Source organism: Triturus cristatus, chromosome 1_1 (genome assembly GCF_964204655.1).
Source record: "Triturus cristatus chromosome 1_1, aTriCri1.1, whole genome shotgun sequence".
Classification (NCBI taxonomy): domain Eukaryota; kingdom Metazoa; phylum Chordata; class Amphibia; order Caudata; family Salamandridae; genus Triturus; species Triturus cristatus.
This window is the reverse complement of record NC_140579.1, coordinates 1,155,875,747-1,155,898,882: the sequence shown is the minus strand read 5'-3', so window position 1 is coordinate 1,155,898,882 and position 23,136 is coordinate 1,155,875,747. Positions and strand designations below refer to the sequence as shown.

Sequence of the window (23,136 nt, the reverse complement as noted above, 5' to 3'; positions counted from 1 at the left end):
GTTTGCTTGCCTGTTTACCTTTATTGCTCGTTCGACCTTCCAGCACCGGTCTCTCCGCGAAGGCTCGTTCCAACTTCCTCGGGAGTCGATCCTGTACATTTGTGGTGAAAGCTGGCTGGTCGTGGGCTCCTTGTTACTCAATAACGTTTCCTGTAACCTTGCAATCTCCTGCCCTTGGCACGTTCTTCCGAAGGGCCTGGTGCCACTGCACAACAGTTAGCTGCATCCCTTCCTGCAGCAGACTTTATCTCCCAGCTCTACCCCGTGTATGCTTACATTCCGATGTCTAATTTGCTGAGAGGGCTCTGATTGGTCTTGAGCACAGTGGCTCTCCCACTTATTCAGCGTCAGTTTGTAAATTCCTCTCTGCATACATGTATGAGTAGTACCTGATTACACAGACTACGATTCATGCCCACTCTCTTACCAGGGCCAGGATTTCAACATTTATGTAGCATTTCAACCAGCCTGTGGGTTTCTTAATACCATTTTTTGAAGCCCATGAAATGTCAGTGCCATGCTTCTTGGAGAGAAGTAGCTTGAATTAAATCTTGAGAGATGGCAATGAATGCAAGCATAATGTGCATAGACCATAAAGAATGGACAGAGACAATCGGTGATTGAGTTAATTTGACTGATTTATTGCTTTGTTGCAAATATCATTTTGCATTCATTAAAAATCATTCATATACAAAATAAACCTATTCTTCTTGAGTGTTAGAGCATGCTCTCGCAATGACCAGCCTGACTGCTGCCTGGTCACATGGCTTGTAGAAGGGGCAGCCCTTACCCCAGACTTTGATTCACAAAGTGTCATGAGGCCAAAGCTCAGAGGGTCAATCAACGGAAACAAGTGAGGTCTGGTGCACCTCATCTATGAACATACAACGAACAAGTGCTCCTTCTGCGTGACACTCACTGCATGTACACAGATTACATTATAGATACAACCCATTTCCTCAAAGACGGCTTTTTCAAAAGCATGTTGCTCTAGCACTGTAGACAAGGAGGTGAGTATGGATTTAGAAGCAGAGAGTTATCCGGCTTACACTTGTGGGGTTGCCATTAAGATACACGTAGTGACTGCTCCTAGGAACTAGGGGTACACCTTGTCTACAGTGTGCATTGAAGATGGAAGTCATAGCTGCACTCTCACTAAAAAGAAGGATTTACATCGAGCAGCATGGGTCTATGCCGTAAACAACAGGAGCATCAAAAAAAGGATTCGAGCACTGCAAATGACAAAAAGCATTTGACAGATTAAAATACATTTTCAAAGAGCGGTAAGAAACTGAGGCAGCCATGGAATGTGGTGAAAAGCTTTGCTACATACACAGTGGTCAGATACAACAAACTCCTGTCATAGAGCAGATTTGTGACGGGTGGCTACATTCAGCTGATGGCATCTTTGAGGAGTTCATTTAGAGCTTCCTCTTGTGCAAAAAGCTGCTGTCATGGGCAGCCTAGTCTAACTTACGTACAAACTACTTAGTATCTATTCTCCCCTCAGCAGACCGAAAAATAACTAAGCAATAGCCAGTTCTGCAATAGAATTCTGCTATTTTTGACTTTTATATAGTGCTGCATATGGCTCAATCAATGTTTCAAAGTGACCGAAGGTGTGATGGATATAGACAATATAACATAGATGTATTTCTTCACTAATGCCAAGGTTATACAGAGCAAGCCTCGGTTGAGAAAGTGATATCACCATTTGTAATAACACCTTCACACGTACTGTATCCTAGAAAGATGCCGAGTACCAGAAGGGCAGCCACTTGGAGTACATTTGATGTGAGCTGCTGGTCAGGTGAATGTGAGGGCTGGAGGCACAGTGTTGCTAAGGCCTAGTCAGGGATGAAGAAGTTAAACATGAGACAAGTAAGAAAGAGTGTCAATACAGACCTGGAACGCACTGCCGTAATGGGGAGGACAGAGTCGTGCTAGAGAGACACCACAAAAAGAGCGCTATAGAGACTATCAGAAGCCCCAGAGCCGAAATGCAAGAACCGTGTGTGTATTCCCCTTGCAACCTGGTCCGCGATGAGAAAGGGCACACGTCGCTGGGACCCAGCACTAGGGTCATAGCACGCAGTATACTGTCAGTGGCGTAGCATTAGTCCCCAGGTGAGAGGAGGGAGTTTGAGCTCCATGAAGCCCCCTACCGCACTGTGCACTGGCCCCTGGCATGAGAGCTCCTGACTGAGTCGGTAGCATGGTGGGAGTGGGGAGGCGCATGCACTTTACAGGAGGGGCCACCTCAAGTTTCGTTACGCCACTGTATACTGCTGTAACACCGTTTGTTTGGAGCAACCAGACCGGAACAAATTATTTGAGTCCACGTTTAATATATGTCCTGCAGTGGCCTGCCGTGTAAGTAATGGCCTGTATGCCATGAAACAAGTGGGATCCCAGCTAGGCGCGGGTCTGCCTGGAGCATTGTTCCACTGCCACTAAACTGCACAGGGGTATAGGGGAGGGTAGACTAAGAGGGATCTTGTTGATCCAGAAGCTAGTGATGGCTTGTGCAGTGGCGTAGCAGGGGGGGGTGGTTTACCCCAGTCGGCACTAGGTTTGAGGGTGACGGACGAGGAAATCGCCAGCACCCCCCACCCCCACAGGCAGCTACAGGTCTAGCTACGCCACTGGTCTTGGGGCCTCAAGGGCAACAAACTGGGCCTGAAACTGGAGGCAGTTGGCTTGCCTGAACAGTCGCGTTTCTCAGGGTAGCATGCTATGGGTATCTGTATAGCAGAAAACAGTCCTGGTGCCAGTCAAGCCTAAGGAAGGAAGGTCCAAGTGAGGAGCCATTCCATCCCACCCACGCGCATGAGCCCTTTCACTGGCAATTAAATGGAGCCAGGAGTTCAGGGCAGACACGTAGCAGGTAAGCTCCACTGCTCACCACTCTTTTACAGGCTTAAATACTCTGCAGGACAAATGCAACCTGCTTCACTAGTACTCATGAGCGAAAGTATTGAACCTTGCAGAAATCGGGCTGGCGGAGTATTCATTTGTAAGACTGTACCAATGAGCACTTGTGACATGATGGAGCTCAATTTAGCTCTCCACTCCCATCCCCCTTACAATTCACGTCCTTCTGGTTTGTGGATGTTAGGTTGAGGAGGCACAGAAAGAAAATCCTGTTCCCCTTTGTGATAAAAAGGGAGGAGATTGTGGTGTGGTGTTAGAGGTGCATCCTTAAACCGCAAAGCAAACAGGCAAGTTATACCACTCTATCCAGGGGTGTGGAATTTATTAAAATATCTACTTGTCCATCGGGCAGGTTGCTTCATAAATCTACTTGTCCTGTAACAAAATCCACTTGTCCCTTTGGTGCCATGTTGTGCAGCGACAGATAATGGCAGCAATCTCATTATATAAGAGCTCTTATATAGCCTCTTTGATTATGCCAGGGCTCATACCATAGTAGTGTTTGAATACTAGCAATCCCTTTATATTGCTACGTTTCCGCAGATCTACATACTGGGACTGAAGGTAGTGGTAAACAATAGTTCCAGGGTTGGAATGTCCTTTTGAGTCTACAAACCTACTAACTTGCATGTTTTAAGGGTTTTCAACAACTCTTCTCTAATCGTTTCCAATACTGAGAAATGTTTTAAATTTACTCCTGACAATGGCAGATGTAAACCTTCTTCCAGAGTTGGGAAAAAAGAGGTTGAAGGGAAGAAAAACTTGCAAACACTCAGGTTTTCGAATGAGCAAATCTACACATGCATATATGCTCATGCTAAAATGCAGTTCACAAATATTTTCTAGGAGTACTATCTCTTGCCCTACTGCTGTAAATTCTTGTGAATTCACGAAAGCCATATTGCTGCCCTTAAAGCAAGGACATATACCAAGGGTGCACTTTTGAGACTTTCTTTAATAATTGGTCCCCTAATTTGTCTTGCATTAACCATCACCTTTTGTGTTTATTAAAATTCTCTCTCTCTGTATAGGCTGGCTTCACGGTGAGTGACAGCATTCTGCTCTTTCACAAGGAGCATATCGGCACACAAATTAGTTTTGTTCAGTGCCAGTAACTAATGTGGCAGTGTGTGCTTTTTTGAGACCAAAAACCATTTTTGCTTAACCAATGTTTGTTATAATGGTGAGGGTCCGGCAGCTCTCACATCAATAAGGTTTTACAAAAACCATGCAAAATCAAGTCAAGCATTGCCAAAACTATTGGCTTTCCCAATGCTTGTTTATTTTTATGTTTCCCAAAATGTTATTGAAACTGGTTACACTGATTTTCGAATATGAATATTTTGGGGGAATACTAGCATGCATCAACACATTTTACTAAATGATGCTGCAAAGAAATGGTACCTGAAATGTTACAGTAGTTTAGCAAAAAAAAAAAGTTTCCTACTTTCATTTTTTAGTAACATTTTATATTGAAAGCAAAAAATCACTAATATTGCTTTCAAGCTTCTGCAAAAATTTACATGCAATCAGAGAGCATTCTGGGAGCATTATGCATAGCCTCTTATTGCTAAACTTTGAAACCGTCAGTACACATTTTTATACTGGAACCACTGTCCGTAGTGCAGTCAGAACTTATATTTACTGAGAGCGCTCACCCTAATAATAAAGGCTTTCAATTAATGAACCATAAATACAAGTTTGAACAGCATTAACATATGCACACAACTGATCCTTAATGGGGTACTGCAAACTAGCAGCCAGAGGGTTGTACTGCAGGGGGTTGGGCCTACTTGTCCCAAGGACAAAATGCACATTAAAACTTGTTGCCCTTGACCCCAAACAATATGTCCTGGGCGTCGGGCTATAGGAATTCCACATCCCTGTCTATCGGTATCAGGCCTTACCCTGCAGACATATTCATCACATGAACTCATCAGATACATGCTTTGGTCCAACTGAACAGCTGTCCTTCATATTATCACAGTCATCAATGTCTCAGGCTGTAGACAGGAGACATGTTTCTACCATATTACACCTCAGAGATACTTCACGTTAAACAGCAGGACTATCTTTCCAACAAACTGACTGCACAGGTTTAGGCACTGAACAACAAATCATATGAGACAATAAAACAAAAGCAAGAGGGGCCAAAGAATGGGACTCAGATTCCAAAGCAGGAACCAAGAAATCCATTAAAAACAGAATAAGGAGAAACCAACAGAAAAATGGATGTGAACTGGGAATATAGGTGGAGATCAAATAGTGGAATGAGAAAGGGAGTGGGGGGGTCAGAGAAATGAATGGACACAGGTCCCTTGGGGCAGGGCAAATAGGGGAACTGGCTGGAAACAACTCCTGGACATAATTAGGGTATCTGAAAGGGTACAGAATTATGATGGATCGCTGACAGAATATCGGGAACAGCAATATCGCGTGGACATAATATTCTGTCAAAAAGAGCGAGCACCAAAATATCGAAACGGTAAGTGCAAATAGATAAGTATAAGTTTACTATTTTTAACTCCACATTTACGTATCTTGAACAGATATATGGTCAAGATATACATATGTAGTTATGTATAGGAAAAATGTTTTTACCTATATAAACTTACCTTAATGTTATTTGTGTTCTCTATATTCTTGACACAATGTTTTGGTCCATGATATTTGTATTCCCGCTATTCTGTCTAAATACCGATTATGATATCACGGAAATCAGACCAAAGGGGAAGAAAGAGGTGGAAAGGGAAGATATCACAAGCACCAAAGGTCAGCATAAGCAGGAAATCTCCATTGGAAGCTCTGGAGAACCTAAAGGAAAGAGCAGCATATCCTAACAGTAATGAGAGACATGGAGGAGTGGGAGAGACACCCCCTGGGAAAACGGCCAAAGTGCTTCTCATTGAGACTCAAGGTCAATCCTTTCCAGTGCATGAAGTCCCTGGGACCACCTGTACAATAATATCCCAGCCTCAGCTAACACCCTTCTCCTTCTGCTTGTTTGGTGTCTCTTAGCAGTATAATTTCTGTATCTCACTAGTCTTGTCTGGCCAGTCGAGGTTTGCTCGTGGTGGCTTTAGTAACCTCTCAATTGTCATTACAATACCAGGGCAAGTACTACCACTTAGCAATTTTATAGTACACAGTCTGCCATTTATGTGGCATCTCAGTAGTTTATGGTAGGAGGTGTAGTCGGTGGCTGGGGGTGAATCACTTAATTTGCAAAGCATTCACTGACAGAAAAAAGCCTGGTCCATAAGGGATAACTCTCCTTCTAGGTTAACAAAACACAGCGTCTCCCAAGTTGCATTTCCTATTCCGGTTTCAAAGCATCTAAAGCAAGAAGTGTTGTTATCAGCAGCAAGTTTGTCTGACCCCTTGGGAAAATTATATCAGTCTTCAAATCCATAAGATAGGGGCTAATTCAGCTATATTGTAATAAGGCATTCAACTGTTCATTAAGCGAGAGCATCATCAACAGGCAACATCCCCTTTGGTACATGCTAGAGGGCCAGCGGCACTTCGCTTTAAGGAAATCGGCCTCACCCGCCGCCTGTTTCTTCACCCAGTCCCTTCCCCTTCAAGAAGCTTACCAGTGGAAGAGTCGCAGGTGGACACAGTGGTTTAGAAGCAGAGATGACCATGTACCCAGTCCACCTTTTCCAAATTTCCGTCATGCATCAGTTGTCACCTATTCGTGGCCGCATCTTCCAACACATCTGCTTTCTTGAATTGGAGGTTAAGAGTGTGGTTGGTAGACAGGAAAAATCAAAGTTACTGAACACAATATTGGGTCTTCTGTGGTTTTAAAATGTCTGTAAATTGGGTTTGGTGCTGGCTTGATTCGAAGGTGGGGTTATTAGTGGCCCTTATCTTCTTGCTCTTATCCAGGGTTGCTCACATTGTGATGTATTCACTTGCAAGGAAGATTGTGGTGATCCTCGATCGCTGCTAGCGTTCCCTCTTATATGGCATTGCTGTATAAAATTCGGAAGCTGTCACAGCGCAAAGAATTGTTATAATACTATACATGATGCTTATCAAGCATCCGTGCTGTGAACCCAAATGATTATCCTCGTGGAGAAGCGATGATACTCCTTGGGGTCAGATTTTATACAATGGTTTAAATTACAGCCAGTTTATATCTCAATGGTGGTCCTATCATCTTCTTTGTGGCATGAAATACTTGTGTGTGCACACTATGGAGCGGCGAGTGTTACTCAGGGCGCTCATCAACACGGCCGACCACCATGGGGGTCTGGGCCAGTTTCACACTAGTATCACAGGACAGGCTCTATTCATACTGTGACAGGCCCATCTGACTGGTGGCAGAGAACAAACTGCACTCACATCTATCACAAATACTGTGACTAGGCCTGATTCACAATGGTGGCAGAAGACGTGTTGCACCCAAGGCTAGAGAATGCACTGTGATGAGGCCCTAGGACACTGGTGGCAACAGACTCAACTAACACACATATTGTAACTAGGCCTGGTGCACAGAACTGGCCACCCCCACTGCACAAGGAAGGGCGTCACGTCAGTTACAGTACGAATAACCAATAGATATCCCATCTGTAAGTCAATACACAATCTTCATAGAGAGTTAAACAAGGATAAATGATATCCATGGGAGGGCTGCTATGACCAGGGGAATAAATTACATATTAACCTTGAAAGCTATGTGGCCTCGCCAGGGGCATGTAGCGCTGTATGAATGCTGCAGTACAATACAAAAGATTCAGACCAGGTGCAGGAATCCGGGCATATGAAAGCACAGCTAAAAGTGAACCAGTACTGGAATCTAATGATTGAAATTAAAGACTGGACAAACCATGGGGCAAGTCACATCCAGCCTGCAAGAACACAAAGCATCTGCCCAGTGTGTTTGAGGACAGACAAAAAGGAAGTGCATCCTGTGTCTAGGAGGACAGACAGACACAGAGGAACTATGCCCTGTGCAGTGACGTAAAGACTGATACAAAGTACCTCATGGGCGTCAATAAGGGCGTAGAGGTAGTAGCTTACCCTTAGGCATGCGGGCACCACCCTTGCTACCTCCTGGGTCAGTAGTCATAAAATAGAAAATGAACAAGGCTCCTAAAACCATGTGTATGTGTACAGTTTCCACTCCTTACTCACCCCAAAACAAATGAGAAAGAATCAGTTAGAGGCATAGGCGGGGACACGGGGTGACATATTCTGGGGTTAAGAGGTGTGTGATGTCACTTTCACTACAGCAGCTATTCTGATAAATTAACACTAATAACAAACGTTATGCGAGAACAGAGAAAAGCTGAACTTTGTTACCAGATATGCAGACATAAAGTAGATGCAACTTGTGTCAGAGAGTAAGGTGGACAGATAAGACCCACATCTCACTAGGACAACATAAACCTCAAAGACAGAGAGATTGGGTCTTGTCCTGTGTGCGCACACAGACTTTGGACCAGTGCCCTGTGAGGAGAGCTGTGGAAATGCCCAATGTTCTTCTGGGACAGATGGACAGACCAAAATACAGTGGCTTGAGAGGACAAACAGAGAGGAACTGCACTTCAGTTTGGAGGGCAGAGGATTGCTTCTTGTGTGTGGAAGGGCACCTGAAAGACATGGAGGAGCAACATAGTGTGCCGAGGAAACAAAGACAAGACTGAACAAAAATGATAAATTCACAGTGATATAGAAATACAATTAGAAAATAGGTAACAATGAAGTTGAACAAAATAAAAAGATCTTAAAAAATAATTATTTTCTCTCTAAAGGTGACTCTTGATTAGAGGCGTCGGTACTTGAGCGTTCTGTCTCAGTATCTGTAAGGAAAACATAACTACAGTTGAGCTTTTTATTCACCCTTGCCACCAGAAAAGAGATCTGAGAAAAGAGACCGCAGAGTTGAAGACAGAGAAGAAAACTCAGAGAAAGGCTGGAAGTAGGTACAGTTCAAAGGAGGAACAAGGAGAGAGGAGGAAGTCCAGAGTTGACAGGAAGAGAGGATAGCCACAGAGAAAAAAACAACAGGGCACAGTTTCAAAGTTAAAAAGACCTGCGAAGAAAGAGTGCAAGAATTTGGAGAATTGTGAAAAGAAAGTAGTGATTCCAAAATGAAGCTAACATGAGAGGGAGCGGGAGGAGGGAAAAAAGAATGAGGAGAAAGTGATGCCCATATATAAATAGCTAAGAATGGAGCACTGTAGAAGGCTCAGAGGACAGATAAAAAGAGAGCATAGCGGAAAAGAAGATCATAAAGATGCTGGAAAACAGGATAGTCAAGAAGAAAGCCAAAAGAAGATCCAGGAAGAGAGGTGGGAAAAGGACTGAGAAGAGAAGCAAGAGGTGAGTCAAGAAGAGAGCGCTGAGAACCTAGCAGACAGCTGAGAAGAGAGTGAAGTAAACACATGATAAAAGTTGAGAGAGCCAACAAACGAGGGATGTACGAATATGATGAGACAGAGAGGAAGCCTCGAAGAACAGTCGTTAGGAGAGCAGTAGAGAGCCTGAAGGAAAGAAAAACACATTTACAAAAGCACAGAAGGGATGGTTGAGAAGAAGGGTGAGAGGGAGACTGGAAGAAGAAAGGATAGGCAAGAAGGAAACCAAAAGCAAAGCCCTGGAGAGAGCAGAGTATAAACATAAAATGAGCCAAGGAGAAGAAGGGGGAGCTCAGAGTTCAGCAAAGTGGAAGCATTAATGAAGCTGGGAAGAGATAGCAGAGGCTAACAGGCAGTCAAAACGTTAGGTCACCTACAAGAAGGGAAATGAAGAGAGTACAGTAGAAACCTAAGAATGGGTGCAAAAACACCAGAGGGCATACCAGACAGCTAATACAAGAGGGCATGAAAGCAGAGAAGAAAAAGTTGCATGGAGATCCAACAAAGGAGTAAAGAGATGAACCAAGAGGGCATGAAAGCAGAGAAGAAAGTTGCATGGAGAACCAACAAAGGAGTAAAGAGATGAACCATGCAAACCCACGAGGGCGCTGAGAACAGAGAGTTGTGAGACAATAATACAGAAGAATACAAGAGTTGTAGGGAAGACAAATAAGAAAATATTATACTCAAGAGAAATGCGTTTATCGCAGCTCAAGCCAAAGCATATTTATCGCAGCCCAAGCCAAAGTGTATAAATCAGTCTTCTTAATCCCAAGGTCGGCAAGAAAGTCAAGGCTAAGACTGGAGCTAGGCCTGATAAGGCCAGACCTGATGTGCCAAGGGAGATTATAAAACTATACCTAAGGATTCTAAGAGCCCCAACAAATTCCTTAAGACAACAACTAAAAGTAATCTTTGAAGGGCCAAGCTCGGTTTGGCACACCAGTCTCGGCAAAGCGCTCAGCACATTGAAGAACGAGGAAGAGAGCATACCATTGCCGGAAATTCCACTAAACGCCTGGAAAAAAAGCCATAAATAGACAAGTCCGCGAAACATCGTTTGACCTGGATCTTCAATCTCTTCGCTCTAGCCCCCACTTAGACCCACCGAACAGCTCCTATATGGTAGGCAAGGCACAACCCTACCTAAACGAGGCCCTGTCACCACAAGCCCGAACCAAAATTATTTTCATGAGACTATGTATACTAGGAATCACTGACTTTAACCCTGCATGGGCTCGCAAGGGGGAATCCACAAATTGGAGACTGTGCACCTACATGAGGGAATCCTGGTTACATCTCCTATGCTGCTGCCCCGCCTTTAGGAACGAACGCCGACGACTGCTTCGCCCAATTTGTATCACCAAGGGAACCAAGACATGTAGCGAAGCGTCAGCCTTGTGCTTCTCCAAAACAACCACGATGACCTTGGCGAGACTGGGGAAATTCACTCATCAGATTAGGAATGCTCTAAAGGCTGCAAATGAATACAATCAAGCCATGGTATCCAGCATGGTACAATAAGGGGGATAAAGCAGTTCGGCCCCAAACAAGTACAGAGCCCTGCACCCACTTACCCGTCCTACTAAGACTGCACCATATCTATGACTCTCAATGGAAGGGCCAAGGAGTTGTGCCTACAGATTGCTGAAGTAGAAAATTACCAAGGTTTACTCAGGTGCCTCAGAAACTTTGTTCAATGACTCAAGACAATATACATCTGCCTGGCCGATCGAGTGGGCACCGCGGTGAGGGGGGGGTGGTACATCAACCACATTTTATCTGAAGCTTTTATATTTTTACTGTGACCATTCCTTTTACCTGCTCGTTTTGATGTTTTTTACTGTAATGATTTTAATTGTACAGTTAATAAATAATTAAATTCAATGCGTAGAAGAGGGTAGCTAAAATAAAAACTGAGCAATGAAGAGACCAAAAAAAGAAAGCAAAAGAGATAGGTGAGAAAAGAGAAATTAGAACAGAAGGCAAAAAGGCTATACAATGAGAAAAGAGAGTTAAAGACAGGGCTGATAGAGGACCAAAAAAGAAAAAAGTAAGGGATTAAGAAAGCTGAGAAAGGAGCCGGGTGGAGAGACAAGATGAAATGCGGGAGAGACAACTAGCCCAATTGGGACAACAAAAGAACTCTGGGAGACGCAGGAATGTAGTTGAGGAGGGGACCAAGAAGAGAATGTTGAAGAGGGAGCAGAAAAGAACCAAAAAGGGAGCAATGAAAGAGTAGACAAGGGAATAGTAAAGTTGTCATTAAAGAGAACAAAGAAGCAATGTATGAAAAGAAGATAGCTAGGTAGAGGGCAGAAAACAAGACTGAAAGAGGCATGCACATGGGTATTCACAAACTCACTTAGAACAGCCACATACAAACACAATAGGCTTCCTCCAGACTTCCTTTTGCCTCCCACTGAGTACAACCATAGAGTAACCACAGAGAAAACCCACCAAGTAAATTTTAACCTCAGAATTTCTCTAATAAGCACAACCAAATGCCAACCTCAGTGTCTCTTTGCTACTTAGCAAAACCGCACGCCACCATTAGAGATTACCCTTATTGCAAAATTTCAGAGCTCTTCCTCACTGAACACAATTGCAGGCAAACAGATAGAGGTCAATGATTGAGCGCAACCACAAATGCCCTCCCGCCACCCCATTAAATGCAACCATTGACAAATCTCATATTTGCCTACCCACAACTGAATTTCATTGGGAACCACCCAGGGGCCTTCCTGTCGCACAGAGTGCAACCTCAGAGCTTCTTCTCTGAAACATTACCACAGACCAACCTTAGGACACCTATACAAATTCAGATACATCATATAGCTTAGCGCTTACTAAAGACACATTTGAATACTTAATATATTAGGTGACAGGACAAAGTCTTACCCCATATACCATCACTATACACAGCTCATTGACCCTGTATATTGCACAGCAACATCTCTGTGAATCCCCCCACACAGAGCAGTGATACACAGCTGAGTAATCTCTCTCTCTCTCTCTCTCTCTCTCTCTCTCTCTCTCTCCAGTTTTCCTTTACCATCCCTTAACACCGCTCATTGGCTTCCCAGAATAGTAATTCTTCACATATTGTGCCCATGCATATATGTTTCTTGAAGTGCTGTCCTTATACAGAGCTCTACATCTCTTACATAGAGGTCAGTAAGATAACATGTTCCCATACAAAGTCCAGTGACCTTTCAGAAAATGGCTCCCTGACAAACTTATTGACTCCCCATATACTGAAATTACACAGAGCTGCCACTGCCACACACTACACCAACACAAAGCAGTGACTGCCACATACTATTCTTATACACAATGACACCCTACACACTGTCCTCAGAAGGTTGTCTCCAACTTCCACATACAGTGCCAATAAAAGATGTACCTTCTCTCACAGAATATGCAGAGACAGTTTAGGGCATCCAGTGGCAGCACTTTAACTATACACATAAAGTGCCTATACATGGGTTAGTCACTCCTCATGTACTGTTCTTGAAGTACACACAGATTAGTAACCAGTGCACACTCCACCTGGATACAGCCCGTGCCCCCCACATACTGTATACATAAAGCTTGACTAGTCACACCCTAGACAGCTCTATGCCTCCCACACTCTCATACTGCACGTCTCTAAGCTCCCCACACTTTGTACCTGTAGTAGTTTGCCTTGAAAGGTCCATTTTTGTTAAGTCCAAGGTATTTTGCTTGATCGTCCGATAACTCTGTGAGATGAGCGTCGAAGGAAGGCAGGTGCAAGCTGGCAACATATTCATCTATAGGTACAGGAATCGTAAACAGAGATTTTAGGAAAGATGAGATCCAAATATGTCACAGCCACAATTCACAATATAGGTCTCATCCAGGTACACTTCACTAAACATCACACTACACTGGCTGCTGCTGAGAGCCTGCCCTCTGTGTGCCCGGCCATGCCGCCTTACTTTCTGATGCTTCCTCAGGTGATCGCTCAATCTGGACATTAGGCAGATGTAGAAAATCTGCAGGAAGTTTAAAAAAACTGCTTTTTACAGAAAAATCTGATGCAGATGTCTGTCTGCACAGCTCCTACCCAGTATTCGGTATGTATTTTGCGCACCACAGACTCAGCTCCTGCACCATAACTGCACCTTAAGCGTGCACAAGGGGAGTAACAATGGCCCCAAGGAGAGTAGGAAGAATTTTCCAAGACACAACTTTTTTCTGTAGTATGGTGTAATTTTTTATTAACTTTTAAGTTAAAGGGTTTGTCCAAACAGAACACTTTAGTTTAGACGCACAACTCAACAAATCACCAAAAGCTTGTGCATCATGCAGGTTATTCCCCTCCAGAAAAATCAGGAAGCTCGTTTTCCTATCCTTTTTTTACCACAATCAGCTCACATGGATTAGTGGTACCCAGCAGTCGCTATCCATGTGAAGAAAGTCAAGGCATTAGTTTGACTTACTAGCAGAATAAAGAACACATGATGCTTTACTAGTAGAATAAGAGTGTTTGTTTAAAAACAAAAAAAACATGAAAAACAAGAGAAATTTTGGGATAGGTGAGAAAAAAAGCTGTCGGAGTCATGTGCAAAGAGAACAAAGCCCTCCTCCCCCATAAAGCAACGAGATCTGTTATAGCGCTCCACATGTTCATTCAAAGCGCCCTAAAACCAGATTGGTATACTGCTATAACTAGGCATGAACACACCCTTTAAATGTCTTCCCTTCGTTTATGTGGTGATTTTTCCATAACCTACCTAACCATTTCAGCCTTCTAGATTTGTTTGCATAAGAAGATAAGTCGTCGAAACTCCAGGTCATGGACGCATACTTGCTCTTATTCCTGGGGCCTCTCTCGCGTGGGAGGTCAACCTTGCAGTTGAAGTGCTCTCAGTTAGTCTAAATCGAAGTCTAAGCAAAAACATAAGAAAGCAGGACTCGACTCCATTACACCAATATGTATCCAAGGAGAGGGGGCAAGGGTGTTCCGTAGCTGACCCCGATGTACCTCGAGTTTCCCAGGCCATTGGCGACACCACAGCAAATCGAGGCCTTCAAAGAGGCCATGCTGCAGATGTTTGGTGCTCTTCCTGCTCCCTATTGCTCCCACTGGCTCGAGCTTTTTGCCATCGTCAAGAATGTGCAATGTCAAAGCTTTTGTGCATTGGAGTTTCCGCAAGAAAGCTCAAAAGGAGACGCATTCCAGCTAGAACCAAACACAGGTCTCCTACTTGTACCTGCCTCTCCTTCCCCAAGTTTGGATGAAGATCAGTAACTAAATGGACCGAGCCATCCTACTGGCTCTGGATTGGGCCAAGCGAGTGCGGTGCCCCGAACTTTGGAGTGTGAGCATTGTTCCCCGATCAGACTCCACTTTGAGAGGATCCTGTGTCGTCGCAGCAGGGCAGAGTCCTTCACCGGAACCTACACAACTGTATAAGTGGAGGCTGAGCAGTGGCAGTTGCAGCAGCGGGTGGGGAAGGGCGGGAGAAGAGGGAAGACGACAGACAACCGAATAGGAATTAATAACTTATTTAATTTTCCCTATCTGTTGTCTGTCGACAACCCCCCCCCCCCCCCTTACCGCCCGCCCCATCGTGCTTACCTGCACTGGCTGCTACTGGGCAGTTGACTGCATCTGATCTGTTGCCTGGAGTGTTGGAGGCCATGCTCTCCGCCAGACACCTGTCCACAAAGGCCAGTTATGCCAGGCACTGTGACAGATGTGTGGCCTGGTCTGGTATCTGCAAGAGTGACCTGTTACAAGTCCAGCTGTAGGATATTCTTTTGTTTGTTTTGTCTTTGGTCCATCAAGGCCTTGCAGTGGGCAATATAAAAGTTTATTTCCTGGTCGTTTTAGCCTTTCTACGTTTGCTTGATCAACCGTCCTTGTTTAAATCACCTGTTACGATGAGATTTATAACCAGGTGTGACACGTCTTCTACCAAACTGTTTGATGCCATAGTAGGACCTTAATTTGGTCTTGAGCTGATGCATAGCTGCTCACAGTGTCTCTTGACTTTGAAGACAATCTTCCTCATTGCGATTTTTTTCAGCTCGTCGTGTACTTGAGCTTCAGGTACAGTTGGTGCAACCACCCTACCCCACATTTTGAGAACACAGACGGCCTTCTTACCTAAAGTTGTGACTCTTTTCCACATTGGGCAGTATTTCACCCTGCCTGCGTTCTTTGCCTCTCCAGATCCTTTGAAAGAGTGTATGAGAGGCTCCATCCAATAGATCCCAAAAGGGGCTTTGAGCTTTTACATTGTTAGTTCTGAGGTACACCATGTGATTTTTTGGGGTTATCCGGAGCAAAGAAAGGGAAGGCTGTGTAGGAGATGACCCTGCCATAGTGGATTGTCCTCTGCATCAACATCTGCTATGTAACTGCCCAGGAAGCAGCTTCCAGAAGATTTGAGAGCCCATTTAAAAAGGGCCAAGGCTGTTACCACTGTATTGGCACATGCAGGGCCGGCTTTAAGGCTGGTGGCACCTGGTGTGACAATGTTTGTTGGTGCCCCCCCCCCCCCCATGACATCCTTCTCCACAAATTCCCTCACTATCACTCTCTAACAATGCCTCTCATGTCTCCATAGCCTCTGTCCCACATGCATTTCATGTGTTTTATAGCACTACCCTACTGATACCACTGTAGGGTATAAGAGCACTTTAAATCACATACACATTATACAGAACTAATGAATATAGACATGTAAATCAGTCTATAGTAAATGCTACACAAGACAATGAGGATTACAAGGTGTATGAATCATGCGTCATCCATACAGGTGGGCACTATATTTAAACAGGGTTTGGTTTGGAGATGCAAAAACTCAGGATTCAAAATACAACAGCGGTTGGGGTTGGTCTTACTAATAAGAATGCATTTCTACTCAAACATATGCGTTTTTAGCAACATTAGAAAAATGAAAGTCTGGAAAAAAGATAACTTCATAACCTATACCATGCACTTTGCATGCAGATCTTTGATTACAGTTAATAGTTCACTGTGCTATACTAACCCTGTAACTTATGAACTGCAGGTAACAAAAACATCTCTGACAAAAGCAGTAACCCAACTATCTACATTATATGCCCTTTTGTGATCTGCATGGTATACGTGTTTTGCATCAGGCATATTAATCTTCTGCGCTACTTTATAATGAGTCAAAAGTTCCACTAGAGAAAACTCTGATCTCTCTCCAGCGGGTCCATCAATCAGCAGAGTTATTGCGACATTTTTATTGTTGCCTGAAGATTGCTGAAGGCAAGGTACTCTGCAGCAGGTGCTTTTAAACCCATAATATACATTTGAAAACTCTGCGCCCCCCCCCCCCCCCGAGGTCAGCACCCGGCGCAGTTGCACCAGCCCTCCACCCTAAAGCCAGCCCTGGGCACATGGAGTGCCTGTCCTAGACATCTGCCAGGTTGCGAAATGAGCATTAATGCGCACATTGCAACACAAAAAGATGATGGATGGAATGTTGAACATTGTCAAACATTCACTCCCAGTCACATATCTGAGTGAAATCCATTGTTTTCTTGCTCACCATGCCACCCCAGTTTAGACCCAGCCAGATGCAAATCAGTCTTGACCCTGTGCCTCATGGGAACAGTCCAGCCCGAACTGCCAAGCCAGGTCCTCCCTGGACTGGAAAAAACCATCCTAGGACCGGTTTCGGGGTTTCACCCCTCTTCAGCCAGGATAGCTTGATTCTAGTGGCATGGAGAGCTCGGGACCCACGTCTGAGCATACATGTCCCACTCGGGGTGACAAATGCAAAAAGAACTATTGATGGACAGAATGCAGAACAATGTCATACATTCACCCCAGTACAGAGATCTGGGCCTAAATCCATCGTTTTTTCACTCATTCCAGTTTGAAGCCAGCCATATGCAAATCAGTCCTGACCCTGTGCCTTATGGGAACAGTCCAGCCCGAACTCTTTACATTTTCTGGGCATGGAAACTAACGAGAACCGTCACCCCTACACCGAAGTAACTGTTAGAAGACCAGAGGAATGCAAAAGCCTAATTACTATTTGCATTCTTGGACACGAAATTATAAAATCTTTTTTGACATAGTATTTTTAAGTCTTAACTAATTAATTCCCATATATTTGTAAGTAAAAATTTTAATGTTTTACTTTCTAATTCTTGCTTGTTGTACTCTATTTGTGTGGCCTTCGGGCTTAAGCAAATTAAAAAAATCTCCTTATCTACTGTCCACATATGTGATCCTTAAAGAAATGAAGGCATGCAATGCTCTCCTCTTTAGGTGAAGGGTTTCAAATCGAATCTAGAAACAAATAGTCTCACTCACCTTTGTATTACTCTAGGAGAGCCACATGCAAACTGAGAGGAGCAACTTATGACGACAGTCACAAGACATCCTAAACTGCTGGAAAGCAAGCAGGTTAGCTCAGCTGCCCAGTTCCGAAGGGATTACAATATTAACACCAACAGCAGTTGTGCTATTTGGGTAAATTGTGGCTAGTATTATTCCCGCACATCGCACATGATCATCACTTTCCAGGCTGAATCAGATGACAAGTGAAGAAGTATGGCGAGCAACGACCAAATGAGCAATGTGCCAGAAATATGCTCTGTGGACATACGGAAAGACAATTTTCTCCCTATCAATTACTGACAACTGTGAGGCAAATGCTGGATGCCATGGGAAGTACTTCCGCTTGTGATATTTGGTCAAAAGTGTATCAGGATGATGGTGTTAAGAGGGAATCTGACTGCGCCCAGAACACGTTCATCTTCAAAAGATTTCGTAAAACTGCCTGAGCGTCCTATAATGGTTCCAAGGTCTACCTGAACCCAGATGCTCAGAAGATCTCTGAAGATATCAAATGGAATGAAAAACATATTCTCTAACATGCCAGAAGGAAGCGTTCCATGGGATAGTCCTAACCCAGGCAATGGGGATGAGCCTTAACCACTAAGGTCCTCGCAGTATGGGAGAGACCCATCATAAGTCTCATAACGGAGAAGGCTCACATTACTGTCTCTGGCCTCCCCACGCTCTCTCTGCCATGCTGTAAGATAGGGCTTGTTAATTACCAAATGATCATGTCACATTTGATTGGACCTTGTCGACTATTTAGGGATTTTAAGGGAATGTTGTGCCCTCTGCACTTTCTAATGCAGCAGGTCCTGCAAAGCAGCTGATGATATACAGGCAGTCATGCATGTTGACATCCAGGATGCATTGGATCTATTAAAGAGAGGTGCTTCAACCACAGCATTCAATGGAGTCTGGTCATCTGTTGGTACATTAATCGGCTATTCTCCAAGGCCCTTATGCCACAAGGCCCCTTGTAAAATGTGGCAGCAGTTATCCTCCAACCTTCATAAACAGCCAGCAGTGTCAGTAGGAGAAAGCATGTGTCCACTGGGCAGCCATCGGTAAAAACAGGAGAAGGAGCTCAATAAAAAAAATATAAAGGCAATCCTCCTCAGCCAAGAGACCCTTAGATGCTGAATTTGGGCCTCCAAAGCCACTTATGTCACGCACAAGAGTTATGTTTAACAGCAACAAGGGCCCTATATAAAAGTTCCCTTGGTCAGGTATAACAGGCCTAGACTTAGAATACGAGCATCTAGGCCCAGTAAAAGCAACTGTTGTGTATGCCACCAGGGCCGCCTATTTCATTTATAGCCCCATGCAGGGAGTATAAAAGTCTATGGGGCATCCATATTTTCTCTCACGATAGTTAGTGCCCTAGAGCCCTTAACAGTTCCATTGAATCTAGCACTCACCCATCTTCTTCGGCAGCAGGTACACATCCTGTTTGTAGCGTCCTTCAGGTGCATTGTAAAGTTCTATCAGAGCCAGGGCCTGAGTAGAAAATGGTCAGAGTGTTATACAGAAGCAAGACATCACTGGGACACTATACAAAGGAGACTAAAACAATGTGAAAATCTCAGTGTCACACCAACCTGTAGAGAGAGCCATAACAACCTTTGGCATTAACCAGCTCACTATCACCCACCACTACAGCGGTACTAGGAACAACAATGACAGAATGTCTTTGCAGTCCTGTGTGACAGACTTAGGCATAACAATAACATATTGTGTGAAAGAGACAACTTGGAAAGCACATCGGTTTAGCAGTGGATGAAAGGGCGAATAAGAAATAACATGGAAGAGCATGTAGAGGAAAATATGAACAACAGCAGTTCGACTGAGCCAGAGAACAGATCTTGCATTGCTTTAAAGTGAGTCTGCTGACACTAGAAAAATGCATTTCAAACAGTACATAGAAGTTAGCATGCTCTACATACAAAAAACAAGTCCTTTAACATTTTGAAAAGAAGGACTAGAAACACAGCATTGTAAGCTCCTACTTGGAGGCACAGTCCAGCAAAACACGAGGGGAGATCATTACATACCACCTCTGCAGACAGAATGTAGTAGCAAAAAAGCAATATCAGTATTGGGTCGTGATGTCTGTGGATCAACGAACACTAACATTAAGGAGGTAGAAATTATGTGGAAGAGTGGACGGATTTTGGTCCCAAGAGATGAACGCCAAACTGCTCTGTGGACGTTTCTCAATCTTTTTGTCAGCATCCTCCAAGGAGCATCCAGCAGGTTCAAAAGTGACACTGCATTTTCTTCATACTGGTCCATGACTGGGAGTACTAGGACTAGAATGGTTACATACTTTTCTTCCCTTGCTTCAGCAGTTGCTGCTGGGTTGAGCAATGAAAAACTGACTCGTCGGAGGTGATTTCATAACTGATATCAGAAACAATATAACACAAAGCTATAACAACCATTTAGGGTTAATGCCCAGCCAGAGGGATTGTGTTAATAAAAAATATATTATTAATGCACACTTAAATGAAGAGAAAATATATTTAAAATGTTATGACCCCTAATAGATTTTACAGATAGGCGGGTGTTTGCCTATCGACATGTAGATGTAGAGCACAGCTCGCCCATCCTCGGAAGACCGCAGGACTGGAGTCAGTCCTTGCAAAGACCTGCACTCAGCGCACTACTGTTATTTTCATTGTTGCAATCTGGCTCCAAAGTGACGTTACATGTAGCTCTAGATGAAACACAGCTCTTGTGAGCCTATTGAATGTAGCAGCTTAAAACTAATTCCTGTGAAGATTAGAGATATTATGAGGTTTCCCTAATGTAACCAGGACCCTCTGGGACGGGGCAATGTATTATATCTCTTGTCTTAGACCCTGCCACCAGCTAGATTCACTGATGCCTCGACGGTGAGAGAAAGTTTTTACCCACTTTTCAGGGACGTTTTAAGACATGGGCTAAGTGGGCAATTCCCCGGTGCCCCTCGGATGGGGGTCTTTTGTCTATGTCACTACTGTCTATTTCTATATCTCAAAATAAGTGGCGTCACTAGGGTTGGTGTCACCCGGTGCGGGTAACTCATGGTGTCACCCCCTTACGACTTATCCCATGAATCCATGATGGACCTCCTCGAGGAGATGTATTCATCTGTGTGGCACCCACCGAGGGGGTCCTTCTTCTTCTGGGTCCTTTCCAAGCCCACTCCTCTACACCGGAGTCTAAAGCACTGCAGAGGTGTTACCCATCCTTTCATAACTTCTCCCCTTGCTCCTGGCCAACATACAAAAGTCTTAACCACGCGCGGGAAAATGTGGAGTGTGGCTTTGACGCATTCCTTCGAGGCAGAGACGCCTGCCCCATTGCAATGTAGCTCTGCACCCGTCAACGGTTACAACAATGCCAATTGTCTTACCAGGCACAGTGTCATTGCTATTACTTCTGCTCAAGACATCACTCAACAACTTTCTTTAACACGGACGACGAGAGGGCAAAAATGTTGCCAAATAAACAATACAGGGCACAAGTAAATTGTTTGAGAGCCTGTAACTCTTTTAACCAATTGGTTTCCATCACCAAAGAACGTTACATGATAAAAACGAATGCTACTTTTTTATTTATATTCAGAAGTGCAGAGCCAGTGTTCACCTTTCCGACTCTTCCTTTTCAGTGCATTATTTCTCACGCACTGAGCAGCAGTGCCACTCGTTTTGACACAGGGGTGCAGGTGTATGCGAGGCCACTGCGAATGCCTACTTTTGTTGACTACGCACCTATTAGGCTTTTTAGCGCGAACAAACATTTTATATGCTGCACCTGAGTCACTTCACGCCATGAGGCGCGCAGGAAGAAAATAGGAAGAAAATATTAAACCAGCTGGTGCCTAATGAGTCCTACTGACAACCGCCTTGATACTGTTCCGAAAAGCACTAGGGACATCAAGAAAGACCCCGGATGGTGACCGTCAGCAAGTTAAAGTTCGCCTCAGGCTGGAAAGTAGCTCATAGAGTCTTCTTGCAGAGAAGAGCAGCAGCCATGGTAAAAGGGGGAAGTAGAAAGCAGCAGATTAGAGCTTGTGCGAAGAGGAGCACAAAGAAGGGTGCAAAGAGGCCAAAACCCTTGGACGATTATTATAGGAGCGTTCCAGCTGAAATCTCAGGGGGCTCAACATTTGACTCCAGTGCTATTATGATAGCGGATAATGACAGTGACAGGACGTCAAAGAGAGGTGGTCGAGAGCTATCCCCGATAAAGAGGGGCTTAGCATCAGTAATGAAATGGACTTGGATGCCCCCAAAGTAATGAAAAGGCTCCAACGTATCAAACAGTCACCAAGAATAGCGTCAGAAGTTGTGATACCTACGCCACTCACATACAGGCATGATAGAACTTTCCTCAGGTTCATTAGTAGTGCCCTGTCAAGGGGGTGACAAACCCATTTAGGCGTCTACAAGGATGTCAGGCTCCAGGTCCCCACAACAAGCTCGACACAGTGAAATCACTGTAGAAATACACACCAAGGATGCAGTGAGTGTTCTAATGGACCTAATTGAAACTATCCCAACCAGCCCCTTGACATCAAGAGACAGCTGTATTGAGCTGAGTGGAAACAGACCTATGCCGTGGTTGGAGGTGCAATAGAAAGGGGCTAGTCTGCTCAGTATAACACACACACATCTGACGTCCCATGACAATTTCCAGGAGACCAGGCATGAAAAAAGCCAAGACTTGCTCAAAAACCAAGATATCCTGCTGTCATCAATTAATGCCACACTTTTAAAAGCCACTAATGCCCTCACTTGGCAGTCACATAAGCTGAATGTCCAAATGGACATTATGCAAACTATAGCACTGGCCATCACTAGAACACTTGGAAAAAAAGAGCTACTCCAAAAGACTGCCACTGCAGAATCATTATGGAGAAACTAGCAACGTTGCCTGAAGTTTTTACATCTATGATTAAGGACCTGAAAAATCTCCTTTAACCAGCTGTGCCAAAACAAGCATAGAAACAAGTATAGAAACAGGCAATATTGCAAATGATAAGGAGCTCGAAATCCAAATAAGGCCAGGGAGCCAGAGAGAGGAGGGGTCCCTGACGGAAGCCCAAACATCAGCTACTCATCACCAAAATGACTCAAAGGTGCAGACATCCTTGCCAAACAGAGCCAGCAGCAGTAACAACAATTTAATGTTGGCTGGCCTGAATTCAGAAGGCAATATTATTAGCATTACAAATATATAATTAGCATTAAAAATAGCACAAGCAACATAAGCAAAAAAAAAGCAAAGATCGAAGAATCATCCAGTATAAAACTTTCCGATATTTGACACAAGAAAGGCACCCCGAGGGTCACAAGAGATCCTGACTCCACGGCCGTAGAGGGGGAGGGTCCAGCCCCAAGCCAAATGTCAGCACAAAAGGATTCTATGCCATCTCAAGAAGCAGATGGTCTGGGCCCAGGGTAACTAAGAGGAGGGGGGAATAGA

At 44.2% G+C, this 23,136-nt stretch overlaps 1 protein-coding gene across 3 annotated transcripts in view; it reads right to left on the bottom strand.

The window, feature by feature from the left end:
- Positions 1-620: 620 nt before the first annotated feature.
- LOC146871773 (S-adenosylhomocysteine hydrolase-like protein 1) overlaps positions 621-23,136 on the bottom strand; it is a 906,307-nt gene continuing 883,791 nt past the window's right edge. For all 3 annotated transcript variants that reach the window (XM_085651314.1, XM_085651321.1, XM_085651329.1), the window contains exons 15-17: positions 19,083-19,161; positions 12,979-13,099; positions 621-8,747 (exon numbers count right to left, since the gene is read on the bottom strand). In XM_085651314.1, coding sequence (XP_085507440.1) covers positions 8,741-8,747; positions 12,979-13,099; positions 19,083-19,161 — 207 coding nt within the window. In that variant the 3' untranslated portion in view covers positions 621-8,740. The remainder of the gene's footprint in view (positions 8,748-12,978; positions 13,100-19,082; positions 19,162-23,136) is intronic.